This window comes from Sciurus carolinensis, chromosome 3, assembly GCF_902686445.1.
Source record: "Sciurus carolinensis chromosome 3, mSciCar1.2, whole genome shotgun sequence".
NCBI classification, from domain to species: domain Eukaryota; kingdom Metazoa; phylum Chordata; class Mammalia; order Rodentia; family Sciuridae; genus Sciurus; species Sciurus carolinensis.
The window spans coordinates 109885116-109908738 of NC_062215.1; the positions used below are offsets into that span (position 1 = coordinate 109885116).

Below are 23623 nucleotides of genomic sequence, written 5' to 3' on the forward strand. Positions count from 1 at the left end.
ACAAACAAACAAAAAACTGGATAATACATAATTCTTGTCCTCGGATGCTTGGACATTCTTGTCTTGTTTTTCCTGAAAAGCAGCCAGTGTGTTAATAGAATTAGTAACACATTATGATTTTGACATAGTCTTAGTAAAAAGAATTAACTTGGTCAATTACCCCAAGAAGTGAAATTCCCTTGGGAATCTCTGGGTCAGAGGGCCCTAGGTACTGGTCCCACATAGTCCTGAACCAACACTGGGGCCTGGAGAGTCCAACAGAGGGGCTGTGTCCTGATGCTTCCTATAGATGGTCTTGGATTTTGTTTTCTTTACTTATGTGAAAGGAGTTATTTGGCTTTGGTTTGTGTGTGTGTTTATACAAAAACAGGTATTTCAATTTTGAAAATTTCATTTTTGGTCATATTGGTATAGAAGAAACTGTAGAAAAGCAAAGCACTCTAACACATCCAAAAAAATAACCCCTTTTTCATTGATTTTTTTTCCCTTTTTTTTTTTTTTAGTAACGACTTTCAATGGCTTTTAGTAATTTTTATTAAATATCACCCCAACCCTCTTTGGAAACAAACCAAAAAGATAGTTGGTCTAATCATAGGCTCTTTTAAATTAAAAAAATCTTGTTACACATGTTAGCATACTTTCTCTGCAGAATACATTTTAAAAACACCTTCTAGAATGTTTCCAATCTTTTTGTTCACATTAGCAAGAGAGTAAAAAGCACGTGCAGTATAAGAAAAATTACCCTTTCTACAATAATTGTAAATTCCTGCTGTAACAAAGAAACTGCAGTTCAGTAATCCATTAAGTTAAAAAATTTTACAAAGTAGCCACTATAAAGAGTATTTGGAAATTTCTGTGGTAGCCTTGCCACCTTTCCATGAACAGAGTACACACATACAATAACTGTACATTTATCAAATACAGGGAAAGACTAAATACTACAGACATTCATGTTGCCAAGTTTCAGCATTCTTGAACAACTCCAGAGAGTCTGGGGGATGATGTGGTGAGGGTTAAAGACGGTCCTGGTTCCAACCTGCCCTTGCAGTTTTGTTCTAACTTCCCTCCGATGCCCCGTTCCAACAGACAGCGTACACCAGACAAGTGAGAAGTCGGTAGAGCACTACCTCCCTGGACCTGAATACTAGTCAGGTGGTGAAGGCACGCCAAGTATCAGACACTATGTAAAAACGCCTTTGTATGATCTCCCCGAGAGAACATCTAAAAAGTCTAAATTTTAAAAGGAGGCTGGTTTGCCACTTTGTGTATTATGCAAAGTCAGACTGACTTATTCATGATAATTTATTTCATCTAACTTGTATCTGGGCTTGACTAAAAAAATTCTTAGTATCCTACAAATATAGAATCCAACAAAATTGCTTATTAAACATGTCTGAAGTAATTTTTTCAGTCATAAGCAATTTATAATTATTTTGTTATAAATCAAGTTATCAAATGAATAGCTATTGACTAGGATATAAACATCTGTTATATCATATTCTGATCTTTAGTTATAAAGGGACATGACCTATACCTAACCAGAATAAATTTAAAGCATTGCAATTTAAAGTCAACATTTTTTTTTTCATTAGTACAAAAAAAGATATATAATTAAGCCCATATGTGGGGTTTTTTGTTTTGTTTGTTGTTTTTTTGTGTGTGTATGTGTGTGTGTGGTGCTGGGTATGTTGAACCCAGGGCCTTGTACGTGCAAAGCAAATACTACCAACTGAGCTATATCCCCAGCTATTTTAAAGAATGAAAACTTAGGATTTTTGTAACTAAATTGTTTACCTTTTTCCTTCTGTTTTGCTTTTAATAATGCTTGCTTACTTTTTAATTCAAATGAGATCACTGAAAATATAAATAATACAATATAAACCATTTTATTTTTTTGCAGTACTGAGGATCAAACCCAGGGCCTTGCACATGCTAAGAGCGCTCTGCCACTAAGCTACATCCCCAGACCTTTTTAAAATTTTTTAAACAAGGTCTTGCTAAGCTGCTGTGGCTGGCCTTAAACTTGGATTCCTCTTGCCTCAGCCTCCTGAGTCGCTGAGATTATAGACATGCAACAAACAGCTAATAGCTTTATTTTTGATGGGTCTCCAGCCATCGATTGATGGCCATTTTCAGAGTCCTATTTGGGGTGAGAACCACTGAAGGAAGAACAAGATTTGTCATTGGACTTGTACGCTTCTTTTTGCTGATCCAATTTTCCATTGCTTCCTTTTCATATGAATAGCCATCTAAAAAAAAAGTATACAAATTATTTGAGATGTGGGAAAGTAAGTTAGGGTTACTAAAATGAACTGAGTATAAAAACTCATTGCCCAGGCCTCTCTGGGGATTTGAATGGTATTCTTGTCATGCTTGGATTGCTATACCAAAGTAATCCCTGTCATAACTGAAATTCTACTGTTTTATATGCATTAAGATTGGGTTGTGCTCTGTGACACCCAATCACTTAGAACAGCATTGTTATTAACTCATAATACTTTATATGGTTCCTTCTGAACACTACCACTGAGACCAGCACCCTGTCAAAAAATCAGACGTAGTGGGAGAAAGGGAAAGAGCTGAGTAGAGTGGTAGTAAAGACAAATTTGGCTAAAAATGATAGAGTCTTAGGAATAACTAAGCTAAACTTCCCTACATACTAAAGAGAGAAAAAGCTAGAGATACAGAACTTGCCCCACTAAGGACTTGACAGTTAAGGGATTTAAGGACTGCCCCCCGAAAAAAATCCCTTTTTAACACTGTGTTCTTGCAAACTTCTTTCTCTTTACATGTGTCAAGGCCTAGAGTTTTTGCTTCATTACTTTTATATTTGTAGTTCTTTCTCTTAGGCTGACACTCTGGGTTCCACCTATTTGCTTTGAAATAATGGCAGTATATTACTACTGTTAAGTCCGAAATTTAAGATTTCTTTGATTCTGTCATCAAGGTAAGTCCACCATGGTGATCTAATTGAAGTATGTGATTAAAAATCATTTATATGGTTTAAAAGTAAAAACTAACATTCAGAATGAGTCTCCTCTATGCTGTCCAGTCCTTGTTCCCTCCCTTCCCACACAGGTAACCATGTATCCATGTATATCAGTTCTTATATAAGCAGATTCATAGACATTCTCTATAAAAGCTAACATATGCTCATCTGCATCTCGTTGTGTTCTTTTTAAAATGCCCCAGTACTCTCCTGTACATCTGGGTGGTTTCTGGTCTTTTCCTTTTACAGTAGTGTTGCAGTGAATGGCCTTGAGCATGTTTACTTGTATTTTGGTAATGCATTTTGGGGAGATTCTGAGAAGTTGAGTGTATGTATGTAATTTTGTTAGCACCAATTTCCTTCCTAGTAGCAATGTTTATGAGAATGTCTACATGCTACATGTCTAATGCTACAGCATCAGCAGAATGTGATGTCTTAACTCATAATACTACCAATCTTTAGGTGAGCAATGGCAGAGTATGTCCTGTAACAAATTTTCTGTATTTTTTGAGCCATCGGTTTTCTTTTTCCTATGAACTGTTAACTTTTTTTTTTTTTTTTTTTTTTGCCTATTTTTCTCTTAATTGTCCTTTTCTTAGGGAAAAAAAGTACTGTTTAGGAGAGTTTTCCCCATTCCACCAAGGAATGTACCTACATTTTCTTCTGGGACTTGAAAAATTTTGGTTTTCTTTATGTTTAGATTTCGGACCTATTTGGAATTAATTTATATGTGTAGTATTCTCAAGAAATACAATTTTATCTTTTTTCCACACAACTGTTCAGTTGTCAGAATACTGTGGATTTAAAAATACTATCTTTATCACTCACTAAATTTCCTAACTTACTTGCATCAACATCTGAGTTTTTAAGGATTATTTTCCATTGGTTTATTCATGTGCCAATAATACTACACTTGTAGAGATTTTGTAACATGTTCTAATAACCTGATAGAACTGGTAGCCTGCCTTACTGTTCTTTCCTAGGTTTGTTTGTTTTTGCTCTTCTTATTTATTCTTTCAAGTGGAATCTAACAGTCACCCTCTGAATCACTAGGGAAAAAGAATGTTTATCAGGACATTAAGTTTATAAAATGAAAAAAACCTGACATCTTGTTGAATTCTATCAGCATCCTACAATATGTATCTGTTCAAGTATATTTTACAGGGATGATGTGTAGTTTTATTTAGATCTGATAATTTTTACATATTATGTCTAGGTTTTTTTAATATACACATGACAGCAGAGTGTATTTTGAATACATACATGCAGTATTACTTATTCTAATTAGGATCCCATTCTGTGGTTGTACATGATGTGGCACTACAATGGTCATGTATTCATATATGAACATAGGAAAGTTGTGTCCAATTCATTCTGTCTCTCCTATTCCTATCCCCATCCCTTCCCTTTATCTAATTCAATGAACTTCTTTCCCTTCCTGCCCTTCCTTGTGGGTTAGCACCCACATATCAGAGAGAACATTTGGCCTTTGGTTTTTGGGGATTAGCTCATTTCACTTAGCATGATAGGCTCCAGTCCTATCCATTTGCCAGCAAATGCCATAATTTCATTCTTCTTTATGGCTGAGTAATATTCTATTGCGTATGTATGCCACATTTTCCTTATCCAATCATCTGTTGAAGGGCATCGAGGTTGGTTCCACAGTTTATCTATTGTGCGTTGAGCTACTATAAACATTGATGTGGCTGCATCACCACAGTATGCTGATTTTAAGTCCTTTGGGTATGTTCCGAGGAAAGGGAAAACTGAGTCAAATGGTGGTTTCATTCCAAGTTTTCTGAGGAATCTCCATACTTCTTTCCATAGTGGTTGCACCAATTTGCAGTCCCAGCAGCAATGTATGAGTGAACCTTTTCCCCCACAACCTCGCCAACATTTATTGTTACTTGTATTCTTGATAGCCGCCATTCTGACTGGAGTAAGATGAAATCTCAGCGTCGTTTTAATTTGCAGTTCTCTAATTCCTACTATGTTGAACATTTTTTCATATATTTGTTAACCAATTGTATTTCTTCTTCTCTGAAGTGGCTGTTTAGTTCTTTTGCCCATTTACTGATTCTTTTTTTTTTTTTTTTTTTTTTTTTTTTGGTGTTAAACTTTTTGAGTTCTTTATCATGGAGATTAATGATGTGAGGTGCAGCTGGCAAAGATTTTTTTTTATAGGCCATCTCTTCACATTATCAATTGTCTCCTTTGCTGTGAAGATTCTTGATTTTACTTCTTGTGCTTCAGGAGTCTTGTTGAGGAAGTCAGTTTCTAAGCCAACATGATGGAGATTTGGGCCTACTTTTCCTTCTAGTAGGTGCAGGGTATCTGGTCTAATGCCTAGGTCCTTGATCCACTTTGAGTTTTCTGCAGGGTGAGAGATAGTTCAATTTCATTCTGCTACAAATGGAGTTCCAGTTTTCCTAGCACCATTTGTTGAAAAGCTCTTTTTTTTCCCCAATGTGTATTTACAGTGTCTTTGGTATGAGAAACTTATTTATGTGGGTTTGTCTCTATTTCTTTTATTCTGTTCCATTGGTCTTCATGTCTCTTTTGGTGCCAATACAATGCTGTTTTTGTTACTATAGCTCTGTAATATAACTTAAGGTCTAGTATTGTGATGCCTGCTGCTTCACTTTTCTTGCTGAGGATTGCCTTAGCTACTCTGGGCTTATTTTTCCAAATGAATTTCAGGACTTCCTTTTCTATGAGAAATGTCATTGGAATTTTAATAGGAACTGTATTGAATCTATATAGCACTTTTGGTTGTATGGCCATTTTGACAATATTAATTTTGCCTATCCAAGAGCATGGGAGGTCTTTCCATCTTCTAAGGTCTTCAGTTTCTTTCTTTAGTGTTCCGTAGTTTTCATTTTAGAGGTCTCTTTTGTTAGATTAAGTCCCAAATTTTATTTTGAGGCTATTTTGAATGTGATAGTTTTCCTAATTTTTCTTTGAACTGATTCATCATCAGTGTATAGGAATGCAATTGATTTATGGGTGTTAATTTTATATCTTATTAGTTTGCTGAATTCATTTATGAGTTCTAGAAGATTTCTGGTGGAGTTCTTTGGGTCTTCTAAATATAGAATCATGTTGTCAGCAAATAGGGATAATTTGAGCCCTTTTCTTCTTCATATCCCTTTCTTACTTTTTATTTATATATATATATATATATATATACACATATATGTGTGTGTGTGTGTGTGTTTTAGTTGTCAATGAACCTTTAGTTATTCATATGCAATGCTGAGAATCCAACCCAGTGCCTCACACATGCTAGCAAAACCTGTACCACTGAGCCATAACCCCAGCCCCTTTAATTTCTTTCTTTTGCCTAATTGCTCTGGCTAGAGTTTCAAAGACTCTGCTGACTAGAAGTGTTAAAAGTAGAGCATCCTTGTCTTGTTCCACTTTTTAGAGGGAATGCTTTCAATTTTTCTCCACTTAGAATGATGTTGGCCTTGGGCTTAGCATAGACAGCTTTTACAATGTTGAGGTATGTTCCTACTATCCATAGTTTTTCTAGCGTTTTGAACATGAATGGATGCCGTATTTTGTCAAATGCTTCTCTTCTGCATCTATTAATATAATCATGTGATTCTGGTCTTTAAGGTATACTGATATGATGAATTACATATTGATTTCCATAGGCTGAATCAACCTTGCATCCCTGGGACTGAGCCCCACTTGATTATGGTGTATTACATTTTTAATGTTTTGTATGCAATTTGCCACTATTAATCCTTGATGTGTCTTTGTCTGGTTTTGGTATCATAGGTCTAGATCCTGCAATGATATTTCTAGAGGGAGACTGGACCTGGGCAAGAGCCCCTATCATTGTTGTTCCTGCCCATGGCTTTTCATCTGGTAGGAGAAGCTGGTTACAGTCTCTCCAAATGTTTTATCCTGCCCCCTTATAGACACTAGCACCAGCTGGGCAGCTCCTTAGAGGTCTGAGTTCTGGCTCTCAGACCATGTGAGGTTCTGAGAAACCCAACTTCTCTTTTGTCCTTTAATCCTAGAGATGGTACAGTACATGCTAAGTGCAGATACTGATATCTGTGACTTTTGCTCTTTATACTTCACATACCATAAAATTCACAAATTCTTGGTATATTTCATGACCACTATTTAATTTAGAACATTTCAATTTAAAAAAAACCACAGCCACTATTCTTTCTGTGATTTGCCTGTTTCAAACATTTTACTTTCTCTACACAATTTGCCTGCTTCAAACATTTCATAATTAAATTACACAAGATGTGGCATAAGTTTATGTATAGCTTCTAGTATGTTCCAGTACTTGTTCTTTATGACTGGTAATATTCCATTGTATAGCTATACTTCATTTTATCCATTTATCTCTTGAGATTTGGGCTCTCTCTTCTTCAGTTCTATCCATGTGAACATGAGTATACACAGGAGTGGATCGTTGGTAACCTTTTGGGAAACTGCCAAACCTCAATTCCAATTTCTGTACATCCTTGCCAACACTTTCTTCTAATTTTGTTTTAGCCATCTTAGCAGGTGTGACATGGTTGTTCAGTGTGGATTTGTATTTCAATACTGTGCATCATTTTGCATGTATTTTGGGCATTTTTGGAAGGGTTTATTCAAATTCTTTGCTGTCAAGTTTAAGAATATTTTGCATAGGAAAATGTGCTCCACTTTATTAAAAAGCTTAGTATGTTGAACCACAGTGCCATACTACCATCACACTCACCTACTACTCATAAATGATACCCATTTTAGTTTTACTATGTGAAATCCTGTGAGTTTAGTAACAGCTATTTCATTTGTCACCAAGCTAGACTTTAAAGTGAGGGAACCCTTTAAAGAATGTGCCATATGTGTTTAAAAAGAAGGTATACTTTCTATTTTGAAGGTTCAGAATTTGATGTATCACTATTTCAGACTGAAGTGTGGTCAAGGTCGGGCTGTGTCCGGGACTGCACCGTTACAATGGTTATGCTAAGAATCATAGTCGCTGGAGTTGTGGTCAGTGGCAGAGCACTTGCCTCGAATGTGTGAGGCACTGGGTTTGATTCTCAGCACCACATATAAATTAATGAATAAAAGGCCCATCAACAACTAAAAAATTTAAGTCTCATTTAAAAAAAAATAATCACAGTCTCCTACATTTCTTAGGGATCTGAATTCCATCTTTCCAGGTGACAAGTATATGGCCCCCTTGTTCTTGCTACAACTGTCTCGTTTTTAGAAGGATTGTGTGTTATTAGCTAATCTCAGAATTTTTTCCCCTATAAATCACAGAAAAATTCTTTAATGGGAGCTGAATTCATAAATTTGATGTTTGTATTTCTGATGTACTGGTTACCTTTATGCTAATTTCATTTGAAAAGAAGAAACCAAGGATTTTAAATTAGCTAATTAGCTTATTCAATTTTTAAAATATTTTGTCACCTTTAGTTGAATTTTCTTAAATGAATGCTTTTTCTCTGCCAGGTTCTTACCTTAGGCAACTGAGTTATCCCAAAGTAAAGAAAAGGACTGTCAGAGCTGCATCACAGACCACATCACCTCTACCATGTTTGAATGAAAAAAAGCACTGAAATAATATAACTCAAAATTATTGCATCTGACAATTTGTATTCATGACACATTTTTTAAAAATTCACATAAAAAGTTTACTGTAGCTAAGTTGAGATCAAAAACAAGTAGGGGAAAAAACTTTAAAAATATGGTACATATTACATTCAGTATTAAGTTTGCTTGTTTTCACTACATTTTTCAAACTGACCTAAATATTTTAAAATTGTTTTCATCCTTTCTAGTTCTAAGAAGTAAATAGTTAAGAAGCTCCTGGGTTATTTAAAATGGGCACATTCTTCAATTTAATGCACTCAGATGAATAAGTTCTGGCATGATACCTATTGTGAAATTTACCCAATTCCCTATGCTTGTGTTTCTAATAAGAAAGCAGATTGAGTAATCCTAAAAATTTCTAAGTATGTTATGCCTAGGAATGGTGAATAAAAGCAGCATTTTTAAAAATGTATACTCTAAATTTATCTCTGTTGTCCATGAAAAAAAATTCAAGCACTATGCTGCCCATGTTCCTGTTCAAGAAAATGGACCAATCATACTTCTTCTCTGGAGTTAAATGCCCTCTTTCCCACCAGAATTCTATAGGTAATACTTGATTAGGATCCCAAAAGCCTCAAAAAAATGACACAGCCTTAGGAAAAATATACTGTGAGAAAAATAATATATCAGACTATTGCAGGGTACTATATTAATTCATTCTGTATAACAACTTTGTAATTCAAGTACTACAATTATCCTTATTTTATAATTGAGGAAACTGGCCTGAATAACTTTTAAAGGATATACTGGTATGGAGTGACAACTGGCATTTAAACCCAAGCAGTCTGGCCTCCAAGGTCTATGCTCACACTCTACATGCTAAATAGAATTTCCAGAGAAGAAAAATACAATAACTGAAATTCCAATATGCAGGTTAGACGACTTACAGAATATTAGTAGGAAGGTCTGAAAAGAGAACATGTATGAGAATGGCTGAAATTGGCAAAAGGCATATATTCAAGAAGCACAAAGAAATCCAAAGACATTCTTTGAAGCAAAAAAGGGATTAAACTAACGGAACACCTGAACTGAAATAGGAGAGTGTTCCCTGGATATAGTAAAAACTCTGGAGAACAAGGCAAAGTGGTCAGATCAAGGTTAGTAGGTTTTTATATCATGAATTGTTACTTTCAGTGAATTAACATTAAATAGAACAGACCTGGAGGAACAGGAAAAGAATAAAAGGAATGCCTGACTAATGCAAAGTAACTTTCACCCCTCATTTAACTTTTCTAATAATCCTAGTCAAAGTATCAAGAGATTTTTTGTAACATAAAACAGTTCTAAGAAAGACTAAATGGGCAAGAATGATCAAGCTAGTTTTTTAAAATTGACATGAATATAATTCAAACAATGTATTTAAATAAACTAAAAAATATTTACACAAGTGCACCTGTAGGTACTATATGACAACATGTTGGCAAAGAATTATCAAAACACATGGTACCCCCAAAATATGTACAATTTTTATGTATCAGTTAAAATAACAAAATATCCAGAAGGACACACACAAAAACCGTATCAGTGGTAATGTTTATTGCTTGACTTTTTTAAAAGAATAAGATAAAAATATCTTAGAAATTCATCCAAGGCAATTAGTTCAAAAGAGGTAAGGCTTATGCCTTCCAAAATACCAGTGGTGGGAGGGATCAAAATGGAAACTTAGAAAACTCTCAGTGCCAACAGCAGTTAGCCCAAATCAATAATCATAAAGACACTGGTCCAATTCCACTATTTAAAGATCAGGATTGAATTTTAACCTGTTATATACTAATATATCAATGTTGCTGAAAATGACTTTGCAACTACAGAGACATTTTTATAAAATGTCTGAAATTTTACCATTAACAAGAAATGACAAAGAAAATCTCAAACTATTCTCCCCTCAAAATCCTTTCATATTCTGATCCCATGCAGATGTCTTTCCCCAAAAAAACAGCCTCAAAACTAAACCACTTGTAAAATTTATATCAAAGTAGCAAATGCTTTTAAAGACACAGAAAACTTGGAAAAATTTTTAGGATGGATATTTTAGAAATGCAAAGTGAGGTTACTCTTCATGTGTCATTGAATCACTGATATCTAATACAGGCAAGGAATGGGAAAGTGTAAAACATATTGTCTTCCTAGTGTAAAGAATACAGTTTCTAATATACTAACTGCACTGGGGCACATATCCCAAGGAAATACCCTAATAATAATAGAAAGAAACATGAACTGAAATGTTAGCACTATGGAGCTACAACAAAAGATTTGCAAACAAACACAGACACACCAACTAGTAGAGGAGTCAAGGTATTATGAGTAAAAATTATGTAGACTAAGTCAACATGCAGAAATGTATAATGAAGTTTGAGGTCCAAAAAACCCACAATGGAATATGAATTCTCTGATTATAATTACATACATAAAGGATATGTTTATGGACAATGATTAATAATGTGGAATGCTACAACATCATCTTTAAATTCTTATTCTCTATATTTGTTTAAATTTATGACAAACAATTATTCTAGCTTAAAAATGGTATTTTATCTTTTTATTTTGGCAACTAAATACATGTTTCACAAGTTCAAGTGAAACTTGAAAAATCCTTTAAGTGCCTCAACTCCAAACCTGTCCAATTTTATTAGAAAATCTTAAGTTGTTCACCTAAAGCCAAATGAGTTTTTCCAAAGAACAAACTATATATGAGAAAACAGGAATGTTGAAACTTCTCCACATTTAAGCTAACTTCTGTAAACTGTCTACAATATTTGTTTGGCACGTAATGTGCCCTGCCAACTTGGTAGGTATCACACATACCTGATGCGATGACAGGGTCTTTCATAAGTTCTCTAGTTATTGGACATATAAATTCATCGGGAATTCCAGAAGAAAGGGATTTCACCTTGTTCCGGAGTTCTTCAATTTTCCTCAGCACTTTACTACGCAGCCCTAGAGATTCTGAAAAGAAAATATTCTGTTAGGGCTGGCAATTTTTATGCCAGTCCTTAGCAAAACGATATTTTTATCTACTACAACCAAAAATCTTCTGACACTGTTTTACCACAAGAAAATGTCTGTTAAAGATTCCTTTGTGAATCTTTGTAATACAGAATACTATCTGTAGGTCAAGATATGTCAGCAGCTAGTTGGTAGTTTATTTTAAACCACCTCAGATCTGAAAGTTCAAGAATTTCAGGTTGCCAGAAATTGACACACCACAAAACCAGAAAGGCTCATGTTATTGGTTTATTTATATAACATGGGCTGGGGATATAGCTCTGTAGTAAGGTGCATACTTAAGCATATGCAAGGTCCTGGGTTCAAGCCCCAGCACCATAAAAAAGATTAAAAATCTCTATAACAAAAAAAATTACTAATAACTTTGAAAATTCAGGTGAATAATTTTAGAAACCCATGTTATAATAAACAATGAAATCAGATATATTTGCTGATTCTTACATGAAACACAATGACAAATTCATCTGCCTGTTCAAAATAGTATGCACAAATTTCATTTTTAATTTTAGAAGTCTAATATAATTAATTTTAGGAAGGTTAGTGTTATTGGTTGCTTATATTTTTAGAACGGGTTGACAGTTCTACTTTAGTTTGAGGTATTTGGGGTAGGATGGGTAGAAGAAAAGAATTATATTTCAGAATGCTTCATAGTTCCCATAAAAAGCCAAACCAGCACTATTTCTGTTGAGAGGTAATTCCCCAGGGTGTTTATATACATCTTAGGACACTTCTTGTCTTGTATAATCTTTTCAAGGACGTTTGCAAATGTCCTCGGAGGTCAGATACACACTCTTTCCCAGGCAGAAAGCAGGTTTGTTCATAACCAGTATGAAGACAACATCTTCCTCTTGGCCTAGTCTGCTAACAGTCCCCTTCTAAGATGGGGGTTTCATAAGTTCAGGGTTCCTCAGCTGTGACACAAACACAAACGGCTCCCATGAGACACAGGGGGAAAGGGAATCAATTAGAACATGATCCCATGCCTTCAGTGCCATGAGTAATGAACTATTTAACTCTATTGGGGCTTACTGCCCATATTTATATAAATGTGGCAAGTCAGCCTAGCAGCTGCCTGCTGCTTAATGCCTACTTTCCTAAGGCTTCTTTAATATACAAGCTGCTGAAACCAAACTGAGGATCTCTAAGGCATTTTTTTAAAAAGTAACAAAAAAATAATTACTGTTGAATGATTTTGCAAAATATGTTTGACTCAGATTCTTTAAGATCACTACCCAGATTCAGTAGAAAGCTATTCAAAAGTGCCTACATAGCAAAGGGTGCCTCTAAAGTCAAGCACATTGTTATCTGATCACCAGAGACTTAATGTAATAAGTCAGAGAATAACTCATGACAGTGCACAGAGGTCACCTCTTCCCCCGATTGATCCATCCACAATGTCACATTTTCTGAAGATCAGCTGAGCTGTGTATTTTTATTTTCATCAAATAAACTGGAGGATTGAATAGGAATTAAGATGATGGCTCATATACTTCAAGCTAAGTAAGGAGGGAAATGAGAATAGAGGCAATTTAAATAGATGGGTGAGACCAACAGATTGCACGCTTGATCTGACCAAGATGTACTGAGGTGCACCTATTACTGATGAGATGGTAGAAAACCTCCTATGACTAGAGTCTGCCTCCTGATAATGTGCCAAGTAAAACTCTACCTCCACAGGGCTTAATTAACTCTCCTGAGTGTTTCTAGGTCATGTTTGTAAAATTACACAGTAAGATCTCACTTAAAGGAATAATTATACAATTTACAATCATAAAGGGCAATTAATATTCTGAAAAAAGCAGTATTCTGAAAAAAGTATTTTCCTGTCAAAAATATACATGTAAATTAATATAAAGAATTTTTATATATTTATAATATAGAATATGAGAGGACTTAATTAAAAATTCCCCAGATAAGGTTAAATTAGGTCTTATTCTTATATAAGCTTAACATCATCTAAAAATCAAAGCTAGGGCTGGGGCTGTAGCTCAGTAGTGCAGCACTTGCCTCGCATGTATGAGGCACTGGGTTTGATCCTCAGCACCACATATAAACAAAATAAAGGTATTGTGTCCACCTACAACTGAAAAAAAAAATTGAAGCCAGGTGTGATGGCACATGCCTACAGTCCCAGTGACCTGGGAGGTTGAGGCAAGAGGATCAAAAGTTCAAGGCCAGCCTATACAACTTAGTGAGATTCTATCTCAAAAAGTAAAAAGGACTGGGGATGTAGCTCTGGGGCAAAGCACCCCTGGGTTTAATCCCCAGTACCACACACATACACACAGGAGTGAGATCACCTTGCTCTCTGGAGGACATTTACCAGACCATTTTCAAAGAGCTTAACCAGAAATATCTCCTTTTGTTGCTGGGTTTTAGAAAGAAGTATTATAAACTTAACTGCTCAGAAAGCCAAGGACCCTACCATCTGATGGCCAAACCCTTGGCGTAACAAATAGCAGTATCTGCCTATTATCTACTATACTCCTGGACAGCAGCTGGTTTTTTATGATAAGGTAAAATGGGCCACCAAATCCAGTACCCTCCTCACCTTTCCCAGAGGAAACAAAGGCTTCTAGGTTGAGAATGGGAGAAGGGAAATGCCAGATATTTGGGTACATAAATGGGCAAGAGGTTTTTCTACTTGTGCCCTTTACTCTTCCCAATTCTGTCCTCTAAGCAACACTGCCAAAGCAGCACAACCAGCATTATTAGCTAGAGGCTGGAGAAGAGGGCAGCAGTGGAGCCTGGCAACTGCCATGCATAGACCATTAAGCTGGTCTCCACTGCCCCATGGAAAAGAATAGAACCCAATCAATGCTAGTATCTTGGAAAGAAAATTTTAAAATTATTTCTTATTTATTTTTTGACAAAATTTTATAAAATAAAACTGATTAGAATGATAAACAAAAAATAAGATATAAAAACTAAATTGGGAAAGAAATACACAACTATAGGCATAGTAAGTTTTGTTTGTTTGTTTTTTAAGGATTTGATGAAAGTGTAGAAGCAGTATCTTTTTAATTTCTCTGAATCCCCACATAAAAACAGTAACTAGACAGTAAACATATTCCATGGACAACATTTGCCACAAAACAAGGTAGCAAGATATCCTCATGAATTTCACAATATAAATGGGTAAGGACAAACCACCCATATGCTTTATATATAAAGAGGGAAAATATTTAATGACATGCAGAATGACAATGTCAATTACATTCACAGTTTAGAAAAAGTGAAAAATCTACATAATGAAGCATTGCTAGGAACTCAAACATGAAACTTTCAAAAAAAATCTAAGGAAGGGAAGACAGTTGATATGTAAAATTTGGAAAGGAATTTGTGTTCTATTTTTCAATTCTGTGTTAGCTTTCCATTACTGTGACAAAATACCTGAGATAATCAACTTAAGAGGAGGAAAGGTTTATTCTGGTTCATTGTTTCAGTCCAAATCACTTGGCCCCATTGCCAAGGTAGAACATCACAGCAAGAGCATATGGCAAAAGAAGTGGCTTGTCTCATGGCAGCCAGGAAACAAGAGACAGAGGGAGAGAAGGGGTGGGGCACCAATAACCACTTCAAGGACACAACCCTAATGACCTAACATCTTCCCATTTGGTCCCACCTCTTAAAGGTTCCACCATCTCTCAATAACACCACAGACTGGTGACCAAACCTTTAACATTTGGGCCTTTGGGGGACACTTATCCGAACCACAGTAAATTAGAAAAAAAAAAAAAAATTCTTGTGTGCTTTTAGGATTCTTGGAAAGAAAAGATCAAAAGGAAGAGCAACTCTTTGAAAACATCTCATTCCCAATTAGAAAGGTATCATTCATGATTATTTGAATATAAGCATAATGATTATGTGAATATAAGCATAATGATTATGTGAATATAAGCATGACATATAATAGTTTCTTGGCATTTGTTAATCTAAATTTCTTATCATTTACAACAATTTCAAACTCTAAGACATGTTATTATAGTAGTATTTATAAATTCATGAATTCACAAATGCCTTAAGAGATATTCCTCTCAATATTAAGGACCTTTTGAACCTGTAATCTGTCAGAACATTCCTTATGCAAATTTAATACCAGATATAAGGATTTACTTCCTTAACTAACATTTTGTGCCTCCTATACTCCTAGGTTTCATTAGCAATCCTAGAAAATGGCTATTAACCTTGATTAAAGCACCCAATTCAAATATTCATATGCAGAAAGTCCTTTATTGTATATTTACAAAAAACCCATGGATAGAAGATTTGATAGACTGTTTAATCCTTAACAATTTTTAAATGTCAAACAATGGATATAATACTTTGATCTTTCATACTCCAGTATACATTTACTGCACAATCAACTTCCTCTACATGTTGAACATTAAGCAAATTCAGAATTAATTTATACTGACATTAGAAATGTTTTAAAAATTATACCACAAGGTAAATGCAAGCAAAACAGTTAGGCATATAAAAGGTAACGTTCATTGGTTTGCCTTTTACATTTATTTTCAGACCCAATTTTAATTCTCTATTAGTCCAATTTGCTGTTTGGAGGAAGGATCTGTCTTACTTAAAATTCAAGACTATAATGAATTCACTGTATCTTAAAATAACACTTGTAGAAGATTAAAGTTAGCTTCTTGAGCCTTTAGAATGAAGATACTTTTCAGGATTATGTGAAAAAATAAATGTAGTTTGTTTACTCAATTTATTGTTGTCCAATTTGTTGAGTTTCCCAACTTTCCAAATTCAAATACAAATTCAACATAAAATTATTAGAAAATGTGTAACATTTTTGTCTCCATTCATAATCGTTTTTCAAATTCAGTATTAACTACCAGTGGACTTGTCATTTCATTGAACTTTTAACATTTCACTGAACTTTAACTTTCATTGATTATCACTACTAAACCTGAGATTCATCCTACAAAAATATTTCAAGCCATTAATTTAATCCTGTAGGAATCTCTTATTCTTTATTTCTCTAACAACCAAAACAATTCTATTTCTATTCATTTTTTCTTATGCTTTTACTTTCAAATATCCTTTATTGAGTCTAAAAAATTGATTCATACTGTCAAGTGCTTCTACTGGATACGATAAAGATTCACTGTGTGAGATAAACAAGAAATCAACTAAGATGCAAAATTTACCAGAATTTTTAAAAATAAAAGACATCCTATAGTCTATTACCTACTCTCAAGAGTGATTAAATTATAAAGCAAAAAAGTTATTAGCAATACGAAAATAACTTTAATGGTATGACCTCAACATGCTACGTAGCTTTTACCACCTAAGTATTTTCAAAAAATTTTTCATTCTAGTTTTTTTTTTTTTTTTTGTTACTACTTTTTGCAGTACTGGAGATTGAACCCAGGGCCTTGCACACTCTAGGCAAGCACTCTACTACTGAGCTACATCCCCAGCCTTTTTTTATTTTGAGACAGGGTCTTGCTAAATTGCCCAGACTGGCCTTGAATTTAGATCCTAAGTAGCTGGATTATAGGTTGTGGTCCCCTTGCCAACTCTGTTAACTTCTTAAAAGGTCATATTTATTATTTAAAGAAAGTATACTACTATATTTTAAGATGTTTTCTATAGTAAAATGTTTGTACTCTTTATTAACAATAAATGTTAACACAGATATCCTATTTCCTGCACATTCTGCTCAAGATTTTACTACAGCATATTGATAAGAGTGTCTGGTTATGTTTATTAAAATAAGGCACGAAGACTCCAAATTTGTTTTTGATAAGGATCTGGCATCCAGAATACAAAAGCAACTTTTACATCTCAATAACAAAAAGGACAAATAATTTCTAAATGGGCAAAGGATGCTGGGCTCCATGGTGCACATTTATAATCCCAGCTACTTTAAAGACTGAGGCAGGAGGATTGCAAGTAGGAGACCAGACTGGACAATTAAGCAAGACCTTGTCTCAAAATAAAAAGAGCCAGGGAATAACTCTGTTTAAAACATCCCTGAGTTTAAACCCTGGTACCACAAAACAAACCAAAAAGGCAAAGGAAAGAAAATACCTAAATAGCCAAGTGGCACTTAAAATGTTCCATATCATTATACCATAAATAAAAGCCACAAGGAAATAAACTTTAAGCTAATAGGATGACTATAAGCTAAATAACAGGTAACAGGAAATGTTGACAAGGATAAGAAACTTGTCCCGGTGCTGATGGGAAAGTAAAATAATGCAGCTGCTTTGGAAAATAGTCTGGCAGATCTTCCAAGTGTTGAACACAGAGCTATTGCACTTTCAAGCATATAACCAAAAGGAAACAAACAAACAAAAAAGCATATAGGCATGCAAAAACTTGTATATTCATGTTCACAGCAGCATTATAGATACAGTCAAAAGTGGAAAAAAACAAATGTCCATCAGATGGTGAATGGATAAGCATGTGGTATAGCCATACAATGAAATATTACTCAGTCATAAAAGAGAATGAAGTGCTTGAAACATACAAGAACATGGATAAACCTCCCAAGTATATTAAATGAAGGAAGTTAAATTCAAAAGGACGCATGTATTATCAGGTGCAGTGGTTCACATCTGTAATCCCAGCTACTCAGGAGGATGAGGCAAGAGGATTGAAAGTTCAAAGCCAGCCTCTGAAACTGGACAAAACCCTGTCTCAAAATAAGAAAAGTCTAGGGAAGTAGCTCAGCGGTAGAGTGCTTGCCTAGCATCTTAAAAGTCCTGGATTCAATCCCCAGCACCAAAAGAAAAAAAGGACATATTGTATGATTTCATTCATAAGGAACATCCATCCAGAATAGGCAAATTCATAAAGATACAAAGTAAATTACTGACTGCCAGGGCTTAAAAGAGAGGCGAGAATAAGGAGTACTGAAAATGAATAAGAAGTACTGAAAACAAGCACAATTTTTTTTTTTTTGAGGGGAATGAAAATGTTCTTCAGAACATTAGATTGGGACGATGATTGCACATCTCTATGAATATACTAAAAATCACTGACTTAAAATTAAAAATCACTGCCAAGTTTATCCTAAAATGCATATAAAAAAGTAAGAGATCCAGAATAGTCCAAAAAATTTTGAAAACAAAAAAAGATGTGGGACACATATTTATCAATTTCGTAACTTACTACAAAAATACAATAAGACAGTATGGTACCAGCCTAAGAACAGACATATCAATGAGACAGAATTAAGATTCCAGAAAAAAAAAACATCACATTTATGAGCAACTGATTTTCAACAAGGGTATCAAGAAAATTCAAAGGGAAGAGAACCGTCTTTTCAACAAATGGTACCGAGACAACTAGATATCCACACATGAAAGAATTAAGAGAGAGGCTGGGGTTGTGGCTCAGTGGTAGAGCACTTGCCTAGCATCCATAAAACAGGAAATGGTCCCTCACTAGACAATACCTTGCCAGTACATTGATTTTGGATTTTCCAGCCTCCAGAACTGTGAAAAATAAATTTATGTTGTTTATAAGTTACCCAAGTTTATGAGATTTTTATCACTGCAGCCCATATGGATTATGAAAACATCATCAGTACTAGGGAAATGCAAATCAAAACTTGAATGAGAAACCACTTCACAACCATGAGAATGGCTATAATTTAAAAATCAAATGAGTATTAATGAAGATGTGGAGAAACTGGAACCCTCATACACTGCTTATGGGATTGTATAATACCACAGCTGCATAGGTAAAACAGCCTGGCAGCTCCTTAAATGTTAAGCAAAGAGTTATGCTATAACCCAACAATTTGGTCTAACTATCTACCCAAGAAAAATGAACATAGATGCTCACACAAAAACCCAGAAGATTGTTCGTAGCAACATTATTCATAATAGCTAAAAGATGGAATAACCATAATTTCATCAACTGAAGAATGGATATGCAAAAAGTGATAAATTTATACAATGGAATAGTAGTCATAAAAAGGAATGGGGTACTGACACATGATACAATACAGAAAAACCCTGAAAACATGCCAAGAGGCTAGACATAAAAGACCACATGTTGTACGATTCCACTTAAATAAAGTCAAGAACAAGCAAATCCATATACACCGAAAGCTTAGTGATCCAGGACCTAGAAACAAAGGGGAATGGCAGTGACTGTTAATGGGCATGGGATTTTTTTTTGAGGTGATAAAAATGTTCTAAAATTAAATAGTGGCAAATAGCTGTACAACTCTGAGAAAACACAAAAAATCACTGTACTGTACACTTAAAAGAGTGAATTTTATGGTATAACAACTACATGTCAATTTTTTAAATGGTTTTTAAAATTCCATTTACAAGGTAGGTTTAGTTACCCAAAAAAATTCTATATAACATTTTCTTTTGCCTAATCTAATAAAAATATATTCTCCTTCTAGACAATAAGCATACACCAGAATAATTACTGTTATTTTTATAATTACTAAAGTCAACCTCAGAATAAATAATTAAAAGTTGTTTTTAAGACTTTTTCACTAATCTTACCAATTTTCAACTCATCAGCCAGACTTTCCTTTGTAAGGCTCAATAGTTCTTTTCCATCAATGTTATTCATCTTGAAAATACCAACAAGGTCTTTTAAACCTTGTGCACAAAGCCACATTGAGACATCCTCCTCTGACCAGTCTTCAGTAAAATGCTTCGGCTGATCTTCGATGCTCCTTGCTAAACACACACATAAAAAGGCAAGTGAAGTAACAACAGAGTCTTTCTTTTATAAACATCCCACTATGAATTGCAAAGTAAATGAAAAAAACCTTTAAATCTGTGTTTTACTACTTTAACTTACTTCATTTTATTTTATTTTATTTTTTTTGTGGAGGGCAGGGGATGCTGGGAATTAAACCTAGGAGCACTTAATCACTTAGCCACATCTCCAGCCCTTTTTATTTTGAGACAGGGTCTTGCTAAATTGCTGAGGTTGACCTCGATCTTGGAATCCTTCTGCCTCAGCCTCCAGAGTCACTGGGATTACAGGCATGCGACACCACACCTGGCTAACTTCCTTTTAAGAATTTCAAAAAATTCATTATCACTATGTATTAAGTATTACTTAATATTGCTTAATACTATATTAAATATTACTCTTTTGGAACTTCTTTTTCACTCCAGAAAAACAATTTTTCTTTATCATATAAAACTCATACCAGCAAAGGTATTCTATTTGCTCTATCATCTGCATGTCAGCACCACCATTTTGAGTTAATTCTTACAGTGACAAAAATAAACTCCTACATTATGTGCCAACATTGCTTCATAAAACAAAAACAAAGCCAGTAAAATACAACTATAATTCCTATTCTGTCTTCAGGCTATATTTATCTGAAAAATTAGTATGCAGTATAAATGCAACTTACAAAACCATGGGAGGTGTGATATGAATGTGCACTCAAAGTCTTTACCAACAGTTTAGGTCAACTACTTTAACACTGGCTTCTGATTTACCCAATTTCAGGCTGGGATACAGCTCAGTGGTAGAATGCTTGCCTGACATGCACAAGGCACTGACTTGGACCCCTAACACAATAAAATAAAAGAGAGAAAAGGAGAATGAAAGAGGAGAAAAGAGTTACTAAATTTCTGATCGCAGAGGTGAGTGGGTTGTATTTGGTTGAAGATGATAAGCTTACTAACCTTGGCAATGTGTTTCCAGATCAAATTGCCAGATATTCACTGTCTTGTCCATTGAACCAGTAGCAAGTAGGAGGGTGCTGGGTGCAAAGGCACATGTTGTGACATACCTAGTTAATAAAAACAAACATTACGTATCTTCTAATTTTTTAATTATATTAATACAAAGTAAGATTAAGTTCAGACCTGGTATGCTGAGTCAATGTGTGAAGTACATTCTGAGTGTTCTGGAAAAAAAAAACGACAAAAATAGCTTTAATATTTACTCAAGCAAGAGCAGTTACTGACAAAGATTCACTTGACAAATTATTTATAGGGTTATACATATTCTAATATGTATTAGTAGCAACTAATATCAGTTGGAACTTCATTCACTGAATAGCCGAGAATGGTATTTATAACTAATAATATTATCCAGTACTGTGGGTGTGGTTGTACATGCTATAATTCCAGCTAGGTGGGATGCTGAAGCAATAGGATCATAGTCAAGGCCAGCCTGGGCAACTTAGTATAATACCGTTATCAAAATAAAATTTTTAAAAGGGTTGGGAACATAGCTCAATGGTGGAGAGCTTGCTTCATATGCAATAGGCCCTGGTTCAATCCCCAGTGCTGCACAAAGTTATCAAATGCTTATTTCATTCTTTTTCAATCACTAGCATTGTTGTCTACTGACTACCTTCTTAGAAGGTTTTAGTACAACAGACCCTTAGCATTTGATGATTTGTTCGAATTTACTAATAGTAAAATGAACATCTATTAAAAGAAATAATTTGTGGTTTTGCTATGGTATATGACTTTTACACATTGTAGGATCAGTGAATAGAAATTGTCACATATTTTGAATATACTTAAGTGGTCAACCAATATACAGATTATTTAACTGGAACTTACATATACATATATTTTTTAAATTTTTAATTTTTTTAGTTGTAGATGGAAACAATACCTTTATTTTTATTTATTTATTTTTATATGGTGTTGAGGATTGACCCCAGTGCCTCACACATGCCAGGCAAGTGCTCCACCATGAGCCCCAGCCCCAGCCCCTATATATATTTTACAAAGAAAATTTAATGTTATAACTATTTTGGCAAACACAAAAATACCATAAGAAGTTATGAGAGGGTTAGGGATGAAGTTCAGAGGTAGAGCATTTGTTTAGCATGTACAAAGCCTGGGTGGCTCAATCCCCAGCAACACACACACACACACACACACACACACACACACACACACGTGATGAATTATTAAAGATCTACCTAATCTACACTGAGTATTCTTTCCCATTTCCTGTTAGAACTTTTAGTGACTTGAATTTTTATGTGGAGTACTAGTTTAGATTACTTGGTTTGACATCTTTTTTGATTTGCTTATATAGGTACTGCCTAAACTCAATCATTATAAGGTTTCATTCAACCCCAATTTTCTCTTCAAGAATATCTTCCTATTTTTCTCAATCATATCTTTGTTATATGTAAAAAAACCTTCATTTTTCTTCACACTCTTGTTCTTTACCCACATGTATCTATAGGTAGATCTGTGGATCCTTTTTTCCAATTTCACAGTAACCTGATCTTTCTTATACCAGTGTCTAAATCTACCCAGACTCCAAGATAGTAGTAGGTCACTTTCAGTTACACTCTCCGAAATCCCTGGTTTGCTAAACATTCATTCTTTGTTGTTATGGAAGCCTGATATAAGAGTTTAATAACTTATTGAAAGTAATTTTTTGGATATAGGTGCTCTTATGTATTTCCTATGATCAGATTGTAAAATCTGTCCATCTTAAAATCATTACTGAAATATTTAAGAGCTTATCCCAGAAACAATTCATTACTTTTCTGACTCTTTTAGTGTTTGTGAGAATGTATATACTACATTATTGGGCATACTACATAGAAGAAAACTACTTTTTCTACCATGCCTAACTAAATTTGAAGTTGAATTTTTTCATAAACATATTTTAGGTCACACACAAAATTATGAAATACTTACAGTATCATATATCATGACAGACTTATCCACCGATCTTTAAAAGAAAAATAAAATTAATTATGAAAAGTTCTATAAAAACAAAGTACATTTATATAATTAGTAATCTAAATCATCTTAGTAACTTTTCAAGGTTAATAAACACAAGCATTTAGAAAGCAGTCTCTTTCTGTTCGTATATATAAACTTTAATTTTTAAAAATGCCAAATATAAAATCTATCAGAAAATTATGAACTTTATTAGAACAGCGTATACTATTTATACTTCACAGACATAAACAGAACAAGTATCTGTGATAGATAATAAGATACAACTCCATATCAAGTTAGTAACCCAAAAGGAAAAAATCATTACAAAAGAAAAGTTATTACTTGTTAC

General features: G+C 34.4%; 1 protein-coding gene across 4 annotated transcripts in view; it reads right to left on the reverse strand.

Moving 5' to 3' along the window:
* Window positions 1-522: 522 nt before the first annotated feature.
* Window positions 523-23623, reverse strand: part of Wdsub1 (WD repeat, sterile alpha motif and U-box domain containing 1) — a 44515-nt gene continuing 21414 nt past the window's right edge. For 2 of the 4 annotated variants that reach the window (XM_047544437.1, XM_047544436.1), the window contains exons 6-11: window positions 23248-23281; window positions 21436-21476; window positions 21253-21359; window positions 20104-20283; window positions 11411-11551; window positions 523-2249 (exon numbers count right to left, since the gene is read on the reverse strand). In XM_047544437.1, coding sequence (XP_047400393.1) covers window positions 2092-2249; window positions 11411-11551; window positions 20104-20283; window positions 21253-21359; window positions 21436-21476; window positions 23248-23281 — 661 coding nt within the window. In that variant the 3' untranslated portion in view covers window positions 523-2091. Of the gene's footprint in view, window positions 2250-11410; window positions 11552-18300; window positions 19709-20103; window positions 20284-21252; window positions 21360-21435; window positions 21477-23247; window positions 23282-23623 lie in introns of those variants that run through there. The other 2 variants (XM_047544438.1, XM_047544439.1) reach the window with 2 other exon arrangements.